The sequence below is a fragment of the Trachypithecus francoisi genome, unplaced genomic scaffold, assembly GCF_009764315.1.
Source record: "Trachypithecus francoisi isolate TF-2019V2 unplaced genomic scaffold, Tfra_2.0 Lachesis_group4, whole genome shotgun sequence".
Taxonomy (NCBI): Eukaryota; Metazoa; Chordata; class Mammalia; order Primates; family Cercopithecidae; genus Trachypithecus; species Trachypithecus francoisi.
The window spans coordinates 117,929,773-117,948,307 of NW_022681469.1; the positions used below are offsets into that span (position 1 = coordinate 117,929,773).

Here is an 18,535-nt window from a genome sequence, read left to right on the forward strand (position 1 = left end):
AATCCCAGCACTTTGAGCAGCCAACACGCACGATCACTTGAGCTCAGGAATTCAGGATCAACCTGGGTAACATGGCAAAACCCGGTTTCTACAAAAAGTACAAAAATTCTCTGGGCATGGTGGTGTGCACTTGTAGTCCCAGCTACCTGAGAGGCTGACATGGAATGATTGTTTGAGCTTAAGCGATCTGGAGAGTTAGAGGCTGCAGTGAGCCATGATTGCACCACTGCATTCTGACGTGGGTGACAGAGCAAAATTTGTCTCATTTAAGGGAAAAAAAAAAGGAACGATGGGATTGAAACTCAGAGGCCAGGGCAGAAGTTACCTCTGTAGAGGGGGAGCGTTGAGACCATGAGCAATAAACTGGAATCACAGATTGTCAGGCTCGCTCCCACATCTGGAATTCAGTTCCCTCCACATTCCTCCCAAGAGTTCCTCTTCCACAGAAGAGGTACTTGCTACCTCCTAAGCCTTCTACTTGGGCCATATCAAACACTTGACTGCTAGAAAAGCCTCACATTTGGCCGGGTGCAGTGGCTCTTGCCTGTAATCCCACCACTCTGGAAGGCCAAGATGGGAGGATCACTTGAGCCCAGGAGTTTGAGACCAGCCTGGGCAACACAGGGAGACCCTGTCTACAAATAATAAAAATAAGCCAGTCATGGTGGTATGTGCCTGTGGTCCCAGTTAGTCAGGAAGCTGAGGCAGGAGAATTGAGCCTGGGAGGTCAAGGCTGCCGTGAGCTGCACCCCAGTCTGGGTGACAGAATGAGACCCTATCTCAAAGGAAAAAAAATAAAAAGCCTCACATTCAGCTCCTATCTGCCTCTCTCTAAGGAAATACCAAGATAATTAACAACAGTCTTAATGGCTGCTGTTTCAAGCACTGTGTGGTAGGCATTGATTTTACTTGGTGTTTTGCAAATGAAACTTTATTGAGCAAGCAGGGTTTCCACAGTCAAGAAGTAGAATCCAATCATACAACAGCTTTCTGTCTTTAAATCTTTGCTTGCCCTTGGATTCCATCTGGTTACCAGGACAGACTCACTGCAATGGCCACAGTGTCCAGTTCACGTTAATAATCAAAACTAGGAATTTAATTCAAAGGTAAACTGCTTCTCTTCCTCTCTCAAACTTTCTTTGGGCTCCCACATAGGAGGAGGACAGTAGTTGACTTCTGTTTGTTTCCTCTTCCATCCCACCCCACCCCACCCCAGGCCGACTGTGGCCTCTGTGGCATCCTGTGTTGGCAGAGGGGGTTATAAGAGACTAGAGATGGGGCAAGAAAAGTGCCTTCGACATCTGGCCTTGTTACTATCTCAGCTTGATGGGAATTTGTAACTGACTCTCCAATGCAGTGCTTCTGGGAGTCTTTCTTACCTCCGTTTCCTGTGATCCAGTTGGCCGTCTCAGTCTTGCTGCTTTCAATTCCTCCCTCAGCCCCTGGCTTCTGGAATCCTCCACCACATGCCATTGGCCTGTTGTCCCTCTAGGTGGCCCTCTTGGGCAAAGTTCCTTTAAAATGGCTTCTCAGGCAGGCACAGTGGCTCACGCCTGTAGTCCCAGCACTTTGGGAGGCTGAGGCGGGCAGTCAGGAGTTTGAGACCAGCCTGCCCAACATGGTGAAACCTCGTCTCTACTAAAAATACAAAAAATTAGGCGTGGTGGCGGGTGCCTGTAATCCCAGTTACTCGAGAAGCTGGGACAGAATGGCTTGAACCGAGACGGAGGTTGCAGTGAGCCAAGACTGCACTTCAGCCTGGGCTACAGAAAGCGAGACTCCATCTCAAAAAAGTAAAATAAAAATGAGTAAAATAGCTTCTAGTTGGCCTTCTCCCCTGCCTGGTCCACATCTGGTCTACAGGAAACACTTAGGCATCCTTTGCCCCAACAGATTCTGGGGCTGCAGGCCATTTCAAATGCAGGTGCCTCTTGCTTTGCCAACAGTTCGCCAGCCTCACACCAGCCTCGGATTTCCAGCCTGAGGCCCAGCACCAGCCTCTGTGCCAGCACAAGCTTCAGAGGACACAGGTCAAGCTACCTAGTAGCTTCTGGTTTCATGAATTGTTCCAAGAAAGCAGAGACTTGTGAATGTTTGGAATCAGAGAGAAAGATGCTAATAGGAAGAGCTTTAAGATGCTGAAAGGAGAATGAGAGAGATTAGGTGAAATTAGATGAGATCAGAGGATGCTTATCCCTTGGACTGTGGGGAAAAGCACATAAGGGCCAGGTGCGGTGGCTCACGCCTGTAATCCCAGCACTTTGGGAGGCCAAGGTGGGTGGATCACCTGAGGTCAGGAGTTTGAGACCAGCCTGGCCAACATGGTGAAACCCGGTCTCTACTAAAAATATAAAAAATTAGCCGGGAGTGGTGGCGCATGCCTGTAGTCCCGGCTACTTGGGAGGCTGAGGCAGGAAAATCGATTGAACCCCGGAGGGAGAGGTTGCAGTGAGCCGAGATCGCGCCACTGCATTCCAGGCTGGGTGACAGAGTGAGACTCCGTCTCAAAAAAAAGCATGTAAGGGCACCCGGGGAGCAGTTGGTGGAGGAGGGTGACTCACAGCCAGTGGCCTTAACCTTCCCAGGCAAGACTAGAAAATTCGAGAAGTTGCTCCCAAAGAGAATTTGGTTTGGATAACAGTTGTGATCACTGAGAAAATGCTGGTCAAATGTGGAAAAACAAGAATGGGATTAGCTAGTGGCTGTGAGGACCAAGTTGAAGTTCTGTAGTGTGTACTTGCTGTGTTCTCAAGTCCACATAGTTTTCTATAGACCAGACCCCATACGAAGGTCACAGACATCTGCATACTCGCACACATGTGTACATGCACACACATGCACTTGCATATTCACATCCTGGAACACTTAAAACACATCAATCACAACAAGGGAATTACTATTTTTTTTTTTTTTTTTTTTTTTGAGACAGGGTCTCGCTTTGTCGCCCAGGCTGGAGTGCAGTGGCACGATCTTGGCTCACTGCAAGCTCCACCTCCTGGGTTCACGCCATTCTCCTGCCTCAGCCTCTGAGGAGCTGGGACTACAGGCGTGCACCACCACGCCCAGCTAGTTTTTTGTATTTTAGTAGAGACGGGGTTTCACCGTGTTAGCCAGGATGGTCTGGATCTCCTGAACTCATGATCCGCCCGCCTCAGCCTCCCAAAGTGCTGGGATTACAGGCGTGAGCCGCCACGCCCGGCTGGGAATTACTATTTTTTTATTGATTTACAGTTTTCATACAGTAAAATATACATGTCTTAAGTGTTCAGTTTGGTTTTGACAAATTCTACCCTTGTGACAACCACCCAAAACAAACTATAAAACATTGCCATCATTCCAGAAAGTTCTCTCATGCTCCTTTCCATTCATCCGCCAAGAGAGCTATTTCGTGATTTCTATGATTGTAAAGTTGCTATGCCTATTTGTCATCGGATAGGAAAATATACAAATACGTTGACAGCCCATCTTAGTCTCTTTTCTGTTGCTATCACAGAATACTTGAGACTGGGTAATTTATGTAGCAAAGAAGTTTATTTAGCTTACAGTTCTGGAGGCTGGGACGTTCCAGATTGGGTAGCTGCATCTGGTTGGCTTCTGGTGAGGGCTGCATCTGCATCATAACATGGTGGTGGAGATGGCAAATTAGGTGTGGAAAGGTGAAAATGCAAGAAGCAACCTCGCTTTATAACAACCTGTTCTCAAGAACTAGTCCATTCCCTGGAGAAGACATTCATCCATCTTCATAGCCAAATCACCTCTTACAGGCACCACCTCCTAATACTACCACATTGGGGAGCAAGCCTCAGCATGAGTTTTGGTGGGAACAAACCATATTCAAAGCATAGCATACCCTCCTCACCCCTCCCCTACACACCCACATGTACTCATTTTGTACCTTACAGTGGGCTTAGATCACAGTCGTGTGCTATCAGATTTTGGTATTAGGTGCACACATTATATACTAACCTAACTTCAACCCTAAAGTCAGATCAAGTGAAGTATTTTACTATTTTAATTTAATTTTTTTTTTTGGAGAGGAGGGGGTCTCACTATATTGCTCAGGCTGGTCTTGAACTCCTGGCCTCAAGTGATTCTCCCAGCTCAGCCTCCCAAAGTGCTGGGATTACAAGTGTGAGCCACCATGCCTAGCCAAGTGAAGTATTTTAAACCTCTCCTTTTGGATTCCTGGAGCTAAAACAAGGGGTTAGAAAGGTGGTTATCATTCTGCCTTGCCTGGGAGTTTTACTTATTTTTCTGTAGCTGCTCTAGGATATTGGAAGTTGGGGGCATGTATTTTTAAAACAGAACCATGGGGAACGGAGTCTCACAGTATTGCCCAGGCTGGAGTGCAATGGCATGATCTCAGCTCACTGCAACCTCCATCTCCCGGGTTCAAGCAATTCTCCTGCCTCAGCCTCCTGAATAGCTGGGATTACAAGCATGTGCCATCACGCCTGGCCAATTTTGTATTTTTAGTAGAGATCAGGTTTTACTATGTTGGTCAGGCTGGTCTTGAACTCCTGACCTCGTGATCCTCCCGCCTCAGCCTCCCAAAGTGCTGGAATGACAGCTGTAAGCCACTGTGCCTGGCCTTAGATAAATAGCTTTAACTTTTACTTGGGCCTCCTGCCGGCTGGAAGTCAAAGGATTTGGCTTTCCAGGAAAGATCCCAGCAGAACAACCAGGAGGTGTTGGACTGGCCACAGCAGAGCCACCAGGGGGCTCCCAAGAGCTGAGAGTCGCTGACTGTGGCAGATGTGAGTCTGCTGTGAACCCTTCTGTCAGGCAGAGCAGCCTGAGGCCGGAAACGGGGGAGCGAAGCCGGGTCAGAGTCCGGTCAGGGCCATGAACTCATGTCAGAGAAGTGGAAGGTGAGGCCTGAGCCCAATCAGGGAGCAGAGGGAAAGCAGGCCCCCGGAGACAGAGTCGGAGGAAGTGAGCCAGAGGTGGTGGTCACTGTCTTTGAGAGAGTGTACTGTAGTTCCCAGACCCTGCCCCACCAAGAGCCTAGTTGCCCTACGAGTAGACCTGTTACCCTCACAGGATTACTAGGGTACCTCTCAGGGATCGAGTGGGCTTAGATTTGGGAACATGTAATTGATAGCAGGATCTAAGGTAAGGAGCAGGGATGTGGGCAGCTGGATCTAGGCCTCTGATCCTTCCTTCCATACCTGCTTCCCCTAAAATACAGAGATACTAGTGATGGAGGCCAGGTGCTGTGGCTAAGGCCTGTAATCCCAACACTTTGGGAAGCCGAGGCAGGTGGATCACCTGAGGTCGGGAGTTTGAGACCAGCCTGGCCTACATGGTGAAACCCTGTCTCTATAAAAATACAAAAATTAGGCCGGGCGCGGTGGCTCAAGCCTGTAATCCCAGCACTTTGGGAGGCCGAGACAGGCGGATCACGAGGTCAGGAGATCGAGACCATCCTGGCTAACACTGTGAAACCCTGTCTCTACTAAAAAATACAAAAAACTAGCCGGGCGACGTGGCGGGCGCCTGTAGTCCCAGCTACTCAGGAGGCTGAGGCAGGAGAATGGTGTAAACCCGGGAGGCGGAGCTTGCAGTGAGCTGAGATCCGGCCACTGCACTCCAGCCTGGGCGGCAGAGCGAGACTCCGTCTCAAAAAAAAAAAAAAAATTAGCCTGTCATGATGGTGCATGCCTGTAGTCCCTGCTACTGGGGAGGCTGGGGCAGGAGAATTGCTTGAACCTGGGAGGCGAAGGTTGCAGTGAGCTGAGATTGCACCACTGCACCCTAGCTTCGGCAACAGAGACACTGTCACAAAAAGAAAAAAGGTGATAGTAGATACTAGCGATGATCAAGGCAAAAGTTAGGAGGTTATGATGGCCCTGACCTCCTCTTCCTCCCTCTTTCTTTCTTCTGTGCCAGTGGGACCTGGTGTCCCTCTGAGCTAAGAGACAGATTTCAGGCCCACTTCTGCAGCCTCCACAGCTCTGGGGGTGTTGTGTCCTGGGACTGTATTATCCAGCTTTGTCAAGGTTCAGGCCACAAAGAATGTGTCAAGCTGGGATTGAGGAAAGACTATACCAAATCCCTTAAGATCCTGACCCTCAGCTGGGTGCGGTGGCTCATGCCTATAATCCCAGCACTTTGGGAGGCTGAGGCAGGAAGATCGCTTGAGCCCAGGAGTCCAAGACCAGCCTGGAAAACATAGACCCTGTCTCTACAGAAACTAAAAAAAAAATTAGTTGGCCAGGCGCAGTGGTTCACACCTGTAATCCCAGCACTTTGGGATGCCGAGGTGGATGAATCATGAAGTCAGGAGTTCAAGACCAGCCTGGCCAATGTGGTGAAACCCCGTCTCTACTAAAAATACGAAAGTTAGCCGGGAATGGTGGCGGGCACCTGTAATCCCGGCTACTAGGAGAATCACTTGAACCAGGGAGGTGGAGGTTGTGGTGAGCCAAGATCGTACCACTGTACTATAGCCTAGGCAACAGGGCAAGATTCCGTCTCAAAAAAAAAAAAAAAAAAAAGTTGGGCATGATGGCGCACACTTGTAGTCCCAGCTACTCGGAAGGCCGAGGTGGGAGGCTCACTTGAGCCCAGGAGTCGGAGGCTGCAGTGAGTGATGATCATGCCACTGCACTCCAGGCTGGGCAACAAAGTGAGACCCTTTCTCTAAGAGAAAACAGCAAAACAAAACTTAACCCAAATATGACAGAGTTAGCTAGCTCTCCTTGAGGCCATCCTCAAGAATGTCATTCAATTCCCAGACATAAAGCTGGTCCTGACAGCCTTGAAGTCACATAAGGAGTAGGGAGGTTTTTCTGGGATGACAGAGGAGAGGCTCATGTCATCCCACAGAACCAAACACCCCCACATTCCTTCAGACCTCTGTTCTTCCCCATTGTTCTCTTCCAGAAGCGAGACCCTGTCTCTAAAAAATAAAAACTTAGGTGTGGTGGCATGCACCTGTTGCCTCAGCTACTCAGGAGGCAGAGGTGGGAGGATTGCTTGAGTCCAGGAGCTTGAGGCTGCGGTGAGCCATGATTGTGCCACTGCACGCCAGCCTGGGCAACAGAGTGAGCCCCTGTTTCAGGGAAAGAAACTTGAGAGGGTAGGAGTAAAGGAATTTTATTTCCTAAGCTCCCGCCATGTGTCAGGCCCGCTGCTAGGCAATTTATATCATTTAGCTCTTGAATGATCCTCCAGCTTTGCCAGTGTGTGTTATTCTCTCAGCTGACAGGTGAGGGCATTGATGCCTGTCGCTGTGTTTGAGCCTTGGTCATCCTGGCACAGCCTGAGCTTCCCACCGAGAACCGGAACAGTGGTGGGGATTGGCTGTGGACCCTGACCCTTACCTGTGCTGGTCAGCCTGAGCCAGGATCCCAAAGTGAAGCTCATGGTCTGGCTTCTCCAGGATCATCAACTGTTGTCTCTTCTCCACCAGAAGCAAATTCCCATCAATTGTGTCTACCTGGACTGTCGGGGGGGGTCGGGGTGGCTTGGCAGCTGAGCACTGGGTCAAGCATGCGGTGTCCTGGAACTCCTACAAGAAGCCTGTGGTCAGGCCCAGCCTCTGAAACCTCCACCGTTTGTCAGGATGGAAGTCCCCTGGGTGTGGGGTAGACACAGGGAGGCAGGGACGTGAGCTGGAGCTGGCTGGGTCCCGGCTTAGTCATAGGCTCTGGCAACCTGTAATGAAACATCCCTTCCTGGTTGGCTGTTTTCCCCAAATATAGACACGTGCTGTCACTAGAGGGGAGCTTGCCAGCCCAGCTGCTTCTGGACCACACTGGGCTGACTCAGGGAAAGAGCCACACACGAACCCCTGGTTTGAAGGCCAGGCTAGGTCATATGGAAGGTGACAGACCTTCCCCCGGTAGGTGTACTGTGTGCAGGGACAAGGCCTGTGCTAGCACCCTGCCTTCTTGAGAATAAGTGTCTTTGGGCTGGGCATGGTGGCTCATGCCTGTAATCCCAGCACTTTGGAGGCCGAGGTGGACAGATCACCTGAGGTTGGGAGTTCCTTGTGCCTTGGACACCCAAAATGCAGGGAGTACTGGTGTGAGCTACTACACCCCACCGAGGGTCTCTTGAGAAGAGCTGTACTGTGTGTACTGTGTTGAAAGAGTCCTGTATAAAGGAGAATGTTCTAAACTTGCCATTTTGACTCCACTGTTTTGAACAGGTCACCAGGAAAATGAGACTTGGTATATATAAGTAATTAATACAGGCTGGGCGAGGTGGCTCAGAAAAAAAAAAAAAAAAAAAAAATTCACATGGAAAAGACTTGATCTTGGGAGAAATAAATTTAATCAAAATTGAAAGTAAAAAAATTGAAACTGGCTAATTGTGACATACAGAAAATCAATTAAGGAATTAAAATGGCTTAATGGATTCACAAAGGAAAATACTTTTGGCAAAAACTCGTCTATATTACTTTAATATTTTTGTGTAAATGCATGATACATCAGAATATCCTTGAGGGCTCAAATAGTGTGGAGCTAAGGACATCTAAACTCTTCAGGGGCCAGGCGCGGTGGTTCATGCCTGTAATCCCAGCACTTTGGGAGGCTGAGGCAGGCGGATCACTTGAATTGAGGAGTTCGAGGCCAGCCTGGCCAACATGGTGAAACCCTGTCACTACTAAAAATGCAAAAATTAGCTGGACGTGGTGGTGGGCACCTGTAATCCCAGCTATTGGGAGGTTGAGGTGAGAGAATCGCTTGAACCCAGGAGGTGGAGGTTACAGTGAGCCAAGATCGTCCCACTGCACTCTATCCTGGGGGCAGAGCAAGACTCTGTCTCAAAAAAATAAGTAAATAAATAAACTCTGCAAGCTTCAGAGTAGCACCAAATGGGATGGTTACCCATGCTCAATCCTCAACTTACCCAAGGCTAGAGGTGCCCTAATTTCAGTTCACAGGGATACATCTTCTCTTGGAATCATACTGTTAGGTTCAGGGACTGCTCTCTTCCTTCCAGTAGTTTACCAGTGGGTGAGGGACTGTTCCTGCTTGACCAGGTGGAGTCCTTTGAGAAGGAGAAGGATCTGCAGAAGGAGATCCTTGGGGCTGGGTTTTTTTTTTTTTTTTTTTTTTTTTTTGAGACAGAGTCTTGCTCTGTCACCCAGGCTGGAGTACAGTGGCGTGATCTCGGCTCACTGCAAGCTCCGCCTCCTGGGTTCACTCCATTCTCCTGCCTCAGCCTCCCGAATAACTGGGACTACAGGCGCCCACCACCTCGCCCAGCTAGTTTTTTTTTTTTTTGTAGTTTTTAGTAGAGACGGGGTTTCACTGTGTTAGCCAGGGTGGTCTCTATCTCCTGACCTCGTGATCCACCCGTCTCAGCCTCCCAAAGTGCTGGGATTACAGGCTTGAGCCACCGCGCCCGGCCGGGGTTGGGTTTTTATCTATAGGACCAGAGATGATTCTTTGGCTAGTGAGTAAGGAGATGGAGTTAGCAATGGGAGAAGGTACGTAGGAGCTGAGGATGGGCTATGAGCCATAGACCAGATGGGTTAAGAACCAGCTTTTTGTTTTGCTTAATGAGGTTTTAGGACTAGACACAAAGCCCACCTCTCTCCTCTGTACTCACCACTACTAAAATGGCCTGGCTTTCAGAGGCAGAGGATGTGGAACCTGACTTGGGGGTGGGAGTGAGGAGGTCTGTAAGAGGAATCCACACGTGGAAAAAGTATGACGGCAGGTCAAGATGGTGGCGTTGGGACAGGGCGTAATGGTAACTGACAATCATGTATTCTTTCCACATGTGTTCATTGACTATTAATTTGCAGCACGTAAATCTGGGGTACTGGGTGAGGACCTCGCAGTGGACAAGACAGGCAAGGCCCTGAGAAACCAGGAGACAATAAATAAGCAAATGAGCAGGATAACTTCAGGTGATAGCGAGGTAAAGACAAAGACCCTACTCAGATTTTAAAGATTGCGTAGAATATTGTGTGAAGATGAAACTGGAGGGAGAAAGGAGGAAGCTAGAAATCCAGTTGGGCAGTACTGCCTCATCAGGAGAGAGATAATAGTGTCTTAGACCAAGATGATATCCCTGGAGATGGAGAGAAGTGGATGGACTTGGAATACATGAAGGAGGCAGAGCTCAGAGACTGGATGTGAGGGAAAGAGGAATGAGGTCATCGGGCCCAAGCAACTGGGTGGATCATGGTGCTGTTGATTGAGACTGAGAAGGCTAAATGACGAGCAGGTACTGGAGGTGTGGGCATGAGTGCACTGAAGTTGTATTTCGGTCATGCTGTATTTGCGATGTCCACCAGGCACCCTGGTAGAGTCTGGAGCTCAGTAGACAGGTCAAGGTGGGATAAAATTTGGGAATCATTGGTGCGTGTGTGGTATTCAGGGAACTGTATAAATCACTGTGACTCTAGGTCTCAGAGTGTTGATCCTCAGCCAGGAGTGATCTTGCCCCCTTTTTCCAGGGGACCCTTGGTGATGTCTGGAGATATTTTCTGTTACTGGTGATGGGAAGAGGTACAGTTTGCTTCTGGCATCCACCAGGCAGATACCAGGGATGCCACTCAACATCCTGCAGTGCACAGGCCAGCTCCCCGCACATAGAGTTATCTGGCCCCGATGTCAGTGGTGTCAAGGTTGAGAAACCCTGCCCTAGAGTGAGTATGTAGATAAAGCAGAAAAAAGGAAAGTAAGCCGAGGGGCATTCTTCCATGCAAAGTTGGAGAGGAACAGTCTGCGAGGAAGAGGGGAAGCTTGGAGGGTGCAGTTTCCTGGGAGAGGAGAGTGTCTGGGGAAGAAACAGTGCTCAACTGTGTTACCAGCTCCTAAGAGGGGCATTCAAGCACAGAGAGAAGTGACCAATGGCTTAGGCAAGATGGACATTGTTGATGACTTTGATACAGAGCAGTCTTTGTGGTTTGGTAGGGTAGGAAGCTCCAGGGGAACCAGCCTGGGCAACATAGTGAGACCCCATCTCTTAAAAAAAAAAAAAGCCGGCCATGGTGGCATGTGCCTATAGTTCCAGTTACTCAGGAGTCTGAGGTGGGAGAATTGCTTGAGCCCAGGAGGTTGAGGCTGCAGCAAGCTATGATAGTGCCACTGCACTCCAACATGGGCAACAGAGCAAGACCTTGTCTCAAAAAAAAAGCAGCAGCTCCAAAGAGTAGGTTATGCCAATGGCCAGTACTCTTGAGTATTTCCTCCCTGTTTGAATGCCTGACAAATGTGACTTCATGAATACACACACACCAGGCAGGTATTGTCACCCTCATTATATAGAAGTGGCAATATTATTCTCGCCCCCATTTTACAGAGGTGGGGACTGAGGCACAGAGAGGTTATAACCACTCCCTAGTGCCAGGCAGCTGATAGTAAATGGCAGAACCAGGATTCAGACCTAAAAGAGTTTGACTCTAGGGTCAGCATGATTGGAGGAGAGGAAGTGGAGGCGGTAAATGAAACACCACGCTTTTAAGAGGTGATGTTTCTCTTTGCACGCTTCTGCTGGAAAGAAGAACAGAGATAGGTACAAGACGATGTTTGCATGTTGACAGGAGGGACCCGTGTGGAGGCTGAAACTGTTGATGCTGTGAAGGGGTGCTGAGAACTGAAGCCTTTGAGGAGGTGAGAAGGATCTGAGGTTTAAGTTGAGGTGCTGGCATTTCCCAGGAGCATTGTCTGGTAACTCTGAAGTGGAGCCTAACCGTTTAGAGCAAGATTACCCCTGGACTCAACTTCTCCCCTTTGCCACCCCCCACTGGCCTACAGAGGCTCTGCTCTGCTCTCCTTCTAGCCCTCTTGCTAAAAGATAGCTGGCCAGGTGCAGTGGCTCACACCTGTAATGCCAGCACTTTGGGAGGCCGAGGCAGGAGGATCCCTTGTGGATGGGAGTTTGAGACCGGACTGGGCATAGTGTTGCCCATCTCCACAAAATTCAAAAGGCATGATGGCATACTCTTGTAGTCTCAGCTACTAGGGAGGCTGAGGCCGGAGGATTGTTTGAGCCCTGGAGTTTGAGGCTGCGGTTAGCTATAAATACACCACTGTACTCCAGCCTGGATGACAGCACAAGACCCTGTCTCAAAAATAAAAGCTTTCCTGCAGGAAGCTGCTGCACAGGCCTGACCCTTCCAGAAACAATTGGGCCCAGGAGCCAGTGTCCCAAGAGCAGCTCTGCCAACGGGAGCCCAAACCTAGCTCTGTACACATCAGCGATTCTCCACTCAACCATGACTGTCAGGATCCTTAACACAGAGGCCAACCTGTGTTGGCCTCTGCAGTGTCTTATCAAGCTTTTAGCGGAGCCACACCGGGCTCCTTTGAACTGTCTTAGGTACTGCACTTGCCCCTGCTCCCAGCAGAATGTTCTTATCCTCTGTTTCACCCTCTCTCCCTCCTCCTCTTGCCCAGCCTCCTGTCTCAGTTTAGCAGTCACATCCTCAGACAACACTTGTCCTACTTTTTTTTTTTTTTTTTTGAGACGAAGTTGCTCTGTCACCCAGCCTGGAGTGTAATAATGCAGTCTCGGCTCACGGCAACCTCTGCCTCCTGGGTTCAAGCGATTCTCCTGCCTCAGCCTCCCGAGTAGGTGGGACTACAGGTGTGCACCACCACACCCAGCTAATTTTTGTATTTTTAGTGGAGATGGATTTCACCATGTTGGCCAGGCTGGTCTTGAACTCCTGACCTCAGGTGATCTGCCTGCCTCGGCCTCGCAAAGTACTGGGATTACAGGTGTGAGCCACTGCGACCAGCTGATCCTTCCTTTTTTTTTTTTTCTTTCGAGACAGGGTCTCACTGTGTTGCCCAGGTGGAATTGTGGTGGTGTGATCATGGCTTACCGCAGCCCCACCTCCCAGGCTCAAGTGATTCTCCCACCTCAGCCTCCTGAGTTGCTGGGGCCACAGGTGTGTGCCACCACACCTGGCTAGTTTTTAGTTTTTTTTTGTTTTTTTTGTTTTTTTTGAGACGGAGTCTCACTCTGTTGCCCAGGCTGGAGTGCAGTGGCCGGATCTCAGCTCACTGCAAGCTCCGCCTCCCGGGTTTACGCCATTCTCCTGCCTCAGCCTCCCGAGTAGCTGGGACTACAGGCGCCCGCCACCTCGCCCGGCTAGTTTTTTGTATTTTTTAGTAGAGACGAGGCTTCACCGTGTTAGCCAGGATGGTCTCGATCTCCTGACCTCGTGATCCACCCGTCTCGGCCTCCCAAAGTGCTGGGATTACAGCTTGAGCCACTGTGCCCGGCCTTTTTTTTTTTTTTTTTTTTTTAAGAGATAGGGTCTCACTATGTTGTCCAGGCTGGTCTTGAACTCCCGGCCTTGAGCAATTCCCCCACCTTGGCCTCCTGAGTAGCTAGGACTATAGGTGTATACCACCACACCCAGCTAATTTGTATTACAGGGCCTTGCTGTGTGGTCCAGGCTGATCTTGAATTCCTGGGATCAAGCGATCCTCCTGCCTAGGCCTCCCCAAGTGCTGTGATTGCAGACATGAGTCACCATGCATGGCCCCAAGATCTTTTATAGTGCTCTAATGTCTTGCAGTTCTTTCTGTAAGTGTCTGCATTCCATGCTAGACTGTAACCTGCATGAAGGCAGGTTTTGTTTGCCACAGTTATTTCCAGTGCTCTGGGACATAGTAGGTGCTCAGTAATTATTTGCTAAATAAGCAAATGAATTGGCAGCTGTTTTACAGCCCATGTGATGTGTATATGGCTCAGATAATGTTGTATTCAAGATTTTATTCTTTGCTCACATTTTACTACACTTTATTTATTTATTTTTGAGATGGAGTCTTATTCTGTCACCCAGGCTGGAGTGCAGTGGTGCAATCTTGGCTCACTGTAACCTCCACCTCCTGGGTTCAAGTGATTCTCCTGCCTCAGCCTCCCAACTAGCTGGGATTACAGGCACGCACCACCATACCCACCTAATTTTTGTATTTTTAGTAGAGATGGGGTTTCGCCATGTTGGCCAGGCTGGTCCCAAACTCCTGACCTCAGATGATCCACCCACCTCATCCTCCCAGAGTGGTGGGATTACAGGCGTGAGCCACTGTGCCTGGCCAACTATATGTTTTTGAAGCCTTCCTGATCACTTACATGATTACTGTCATCTTTGTTTGAAGGTATGTTAAGAAAGAGTTTAATTCAATATATTACTTTGTGGCCATTCATCTAAAATAGAAAGAGGTGTGTTATGCTTGTGTGTGATTGATTCTTCGCAGCAGGATGCCTGGTTTGCTTTTGTGTGAACCGACAGAGCTTTACAACATCCTGAATCAGGCCACAAAACTCTCCAGATTAACCGAACCCAACTATCTCTGTTTATTTGGTAAGTACTTGGAAAAAAGTGGAGGAGGTCGAACACAGTGTCCTTCAAACATTATTTTTGTTGAGTTAACAAACTTCTGGGAGGGGGGATGAATGACTTTAGAACGGGGGTCCCTGGGCCAGGTGTGGTGTCACACGCCTGTAATCCCAGCACTTGGGAAGGCCAAGGTAGGCGAATCACTTGAGGCCAGGAGTTCAAGACCAGCCGGGCCAAAAGGGCAAAACTCCATCTCTACTAAAAATACAAAAAAATTAGCTGTGGTGGTGCACGCCTGTAATCCCAGCTACTCGGGAGGTTGAGGCATGAGACTCGCTGGGACCCAGGAGGTGGAGGTTGGAGTGAGCCAAGATTGTGCCACTGCATTCCAGCCTGGGTGACAGAGTGAGACCCTGTCTTAAAAAAGAAAAAAAAAAAAAATAACAGGGGTCCCCAACCCCCAGTACCAGTCTGTGGCCTGTTAGGAACCAGGTGGCACTGCAGGAGGTGAGCAGCAGGCAAGCGAGCAAAGCTTCATCTGTATTTACAGCCACTCCCCATCGCTCGCATTACCGCCTGAGCTCCATCTGCTGTCAGATCAGCAGCAGCATTAGATTCTCATAGGAGCCAAACCCTACTGTGAACTGTGCATGCGGGGGATCTAAGTTGCTCGCTCCTTATGAGAATCTAACATCTGATGATCTGTCAGTATCTCCCGTCACCCCCAGATGGGACCATCTAGTTGCAGGAAAAGAAGCTCAGGGCTTCCACTGATCCTACATGATGGTAGAATTATTTCATTATATATTACAATGGAATAATCATAGAAATAAATTGCACAAAAAATGTAATGCGCTCATCATCCCCAAACCACGACCCCCCCACCCCCGCCACTGCCCTGTTCTGTGGAAAAATTGTCTTCCATGAAACCAGTCCCTGGTGCCAAAAAAGTTGGGGATTGCTGCTTTAGAAAGCTGATAAGAGACCAGGTGTGGTGGCTCGTGCCTGTAATTCCAGTGTTTTGGGAAGCCGAGGTGGGCGGATCAGTTGAGGTCAGGAGTTCGAGACCAGCCTGGCCAACATGGTGAAACCCTGACTCTACTAAAAATACAAAAATTAGCCAGCGTGGTGGCATGTGCCTGTGGTCCCAGTTACTGGGGAGGCTGAGGCAGGAAAATCGCTTGAACCCAGGAGATGGAGATTGCAGTGAGCCGAGATCATGCCACTGCATTCCAGCCTGGATGGGGATTTAGTGTGAGCTCACTTCAAATTTGATTTCTTCCTTCCCCTTCCCTTATTTATTTATTTATGAGACAGAATCTTGCTCTCTCGTCCAGGCTGGAATGCAATGGTGCGAACTTGGCTCACTGCAACCTTTGCCTCCTAGATTTAAGTGATTCTCCTCCTTCAGCCTCCTGAGTAGCTGGGACTACAGGCGCTGCCACCACACCTGGCTAATTTTTCTATTTTTAGTGGAGATGGGATTTTGCCGTGTCAGCCAGGCTGGTCCTGAGCTCCTGGCCTCAAGTGATCCACCCGCCTTGACCTCCCAAAGTGATGAGATTATAGGTGCGAGCCACCTCACCAGGCCCCACATCTCAAGTTTTAAACTGACAATGACTGTCCCTTAATTGCCAACCAGACGTTGATGATGACGTAAGTCCTCTAAGTAGTTTGGTAGTATGTTCCTTTGCAAATTCAGTTCTTAAATACTTTTCCTTTCCAGATGTACGTTCCAAATGGGAGTATGACGAAAGCCATGTGATCACAGCCCTTCGAGTGAAGAAGGTACATGGGCAGTGTTGGAATCTGGGGCAGGCTGGCTACCTTGCAGTGGGGTGGGGAAGAGTGGGAGGTTTCACCCTCAATCCAGGGGGTAGCAGAGGCAGGACTGTTTTCTATGCATTCATCATGGTGGTCTTCCACACCTCTCACTCTCACACATTTTCTCAGCTGTCCTCCCATCCCCCAAGAATGGTTAACAACTCCATTAGACAAATATTGATTTCTTTTTTTTTTTTTTTTTTTTTTTTGAGACAGGGTCTCACTCTGTCATCCAGGCTGGAGTGCAATGGTACAATCATATTCACTGCAGCCTTAAACTGCTGGGTTTGGCTGGGTGTGGTGGCTCATGCCTGCAGTCCCAGCACTTTGTGAGGCTGAGGTGGGTGGATCACCTGAGGTCAGGAGTTCGAGACCAGACTGGCCAACATGGTGAAACCCCATCTCTATTAAAAGTACAAAAATTAGCCAGGTGTGGCAGCTCACGCCTGTAGTCCCAGCTACTTGGGAGGCTGAGGCATGAGAATCGCTTGAACCTGGGAGGCGGAGGTTGCAGTGAACTGAGATCATGCCACTATACTCTAGCCTAGGTGACAGAGTGAGACTTTGTCTTAAAAGAAAAAAATATCCTGGGCTCGAGCAATCCTATCCCATTCAGCCTCCAGAGTAGCTGAGGCTATGAGGGGGAATGCCACCATGCCTGGCTAATTTTTGTATTTTTTGTAGAAATGGGGTTGCACTGTGTTGCCCAGGCTACTCTTGAACTCCTGGGCTCAAGCCATCCTCCAGCCTTGACCTCCCAAAGTGCTGGGATTACACATGTGATCTGCCAAGCCTGGCCAAATATTGATTTAATTCCTTAATGTGCCAGGTACTGTTCCAGACCCTGCAGATACAGCAGAATACAACAGAACAACAGCCTGAATTCATTGTCCTTGCCCTCATGGAGCGTTTTGTTTTGTTTTGTTTTGTTTTTTTAGTTATTTTTTCTGTTTTTATTTTATTTGTTTTTATGTATTTTTTGTTTTTATCTTTATTTTTGGAGCTTTATTTTTAAAATTTTTAGGGACAGGGTCTTGGTCTGTCACCCGGGCAGGGGTACAGTGGCACAATCATGGCTCAAACTCCTGGGTTCAATCGATCTTCCTACCTCAGCCTCCCGAGTAGTTGGGACTGCAGACTTGTGCCAACACAGTAATTTTTTTTTTTTTTTTTTGAGACAGGATCTTATTTTGTTGCCCGGGCTGTCATGGACCTTTCGTTCTATTTAGCAAACAGACAATAAACCCTAGAGATAATTGGCTGTAATCCAAAGATGGAAGCATCTCCCTTTTTTCCTTCCCATCCCATCCCCTCTTCCATTCCCCTCCCATCCCATCTTCCCTTCCCCATCCTGAGAAGTGGACAGAGCCCTGCACACAGTCACCATGTCCCCTACTGCAGTGAGACCTTTTCCCTACACCTCCAGGGTGTCTTCTCCTCATCATTGCGAAGCCTGGCAGCCTTCGCCCAGGACCCATCTCTCCCCTCTGCAGTCCTGATCACATCCTCTGCCTGAACTTGGAGGTTCTCTTTGACTTCCCTGGTTTCGTTTCTTTTCTTTTCTTTTCTTTCTTCTTTTTTTTTTTTTTTTTTTGAGACGGAGTCTTGCTCTGCCGCCCAGGCTGGAGTGCAGTGGCCGGCTCTCAGCTCACTGCAAGCTCCGCCTCCGGGTTCACGCCATTCTCCTGTCTCAGCCTCCCGAGTAGCTGGGACTACAGGCGCCCGCCTCGTCGCCCGGCTAGTTTTTGTATTTTTTAGTAGAGACGGGGTTTCACCGTATTAGCCAGGATAGTCTCGATCTCCTGACCTCATGATCCGCCCGTCTCGGCCTCCCAAAGTGCTGGGATTACAGGCTTGAGCCACCGCGCCCGGCCCCTTTCTTTCTTTCTTTCTTTCTTCCTTTCTTTCCTTTCTTTTTTCTTTCTTTCCTTTCTTTTCTTTTCCTTCCTTCCTTCCTTCCTTCCTTCCTTCCTTCCCTTTTCTTTCTTTTCTTTTTTTTCTTCCTTTCTTTTGAGATGGAGTCTTTCCCTGTCTCCCAGGCTGGAGTGCAGTGGCATGATCTCGGCTCACTGCAACCTCTGCTTCCCAGGTTCAAGTGATTCTCCTGCCTCAGCCTCCAGCCTGTAGCTGGGATTATAGGCGTGCACCACCATGTCTGGCTAATTTTTTTTTTTTTTCTATCTTTAGTAGAGACGGGGTTTCACCATGTTGGCCAGGCTGGTCTCGAACTCCTGACCTCGTGATCTGCCCGCCTTGGCCACCCAAAGTGCTGGGATTACAGGCATGAGCCACTGCGCCTGGCCCCCTGGTTTATTTTCTCTCTCTTTGGTTCACCTTCATTTTCTCCTCCTGCTGCCTGAAGATAACTGCTGGCCTGTCCTTGATCTCTGTATCTGTCAGGGTACTTTCTTGCCAGAGATTTCACTGGAGCTTACAGCTGCAATG

At 49.1% G+C, this 18,535-nt stretch overlaps 1 protein-coding gene across 18 annotated transcripts in view; it reads left to right on the forward strand.

The window, feature by feature from the left end:
• The window catches only part of STYXL1 (serine/threonine/tyrosine interacting like 1), a 58,610-nt gene that overhangs the window by 5,432 nt on the left and 34,643 nt on the right, over positions 1-18,535 (forward strand). For 8 of the 18 annotated variants that reach the window (XM_033192666.1, XM_033192673.1, XM_033192668.1 and 5 more), the window contains exons 2-3: positions 14,184-14,290; positions 15,993-16,054. In XM_033192666.1, the coding sequence (XP_033048557.1) occupies positions 14,188-14,290; positions 15,993-16,054 (165 nt within the window). In that variant the 5' untranslated portion in view covers positions 14,184-14,187. Of the gene's footprint in view, positions 1-11,512; positions 11,583-13,945; positions 14,085-14,183; positions 14,291-15,992; positions 16,055-18,535 lie in introns of those variants that run through there. The other 10 variants (XM_033192667.1, XM_033192664.1, XM_033192669.1 and 7 more) reach the window with 4 other exon arrangements.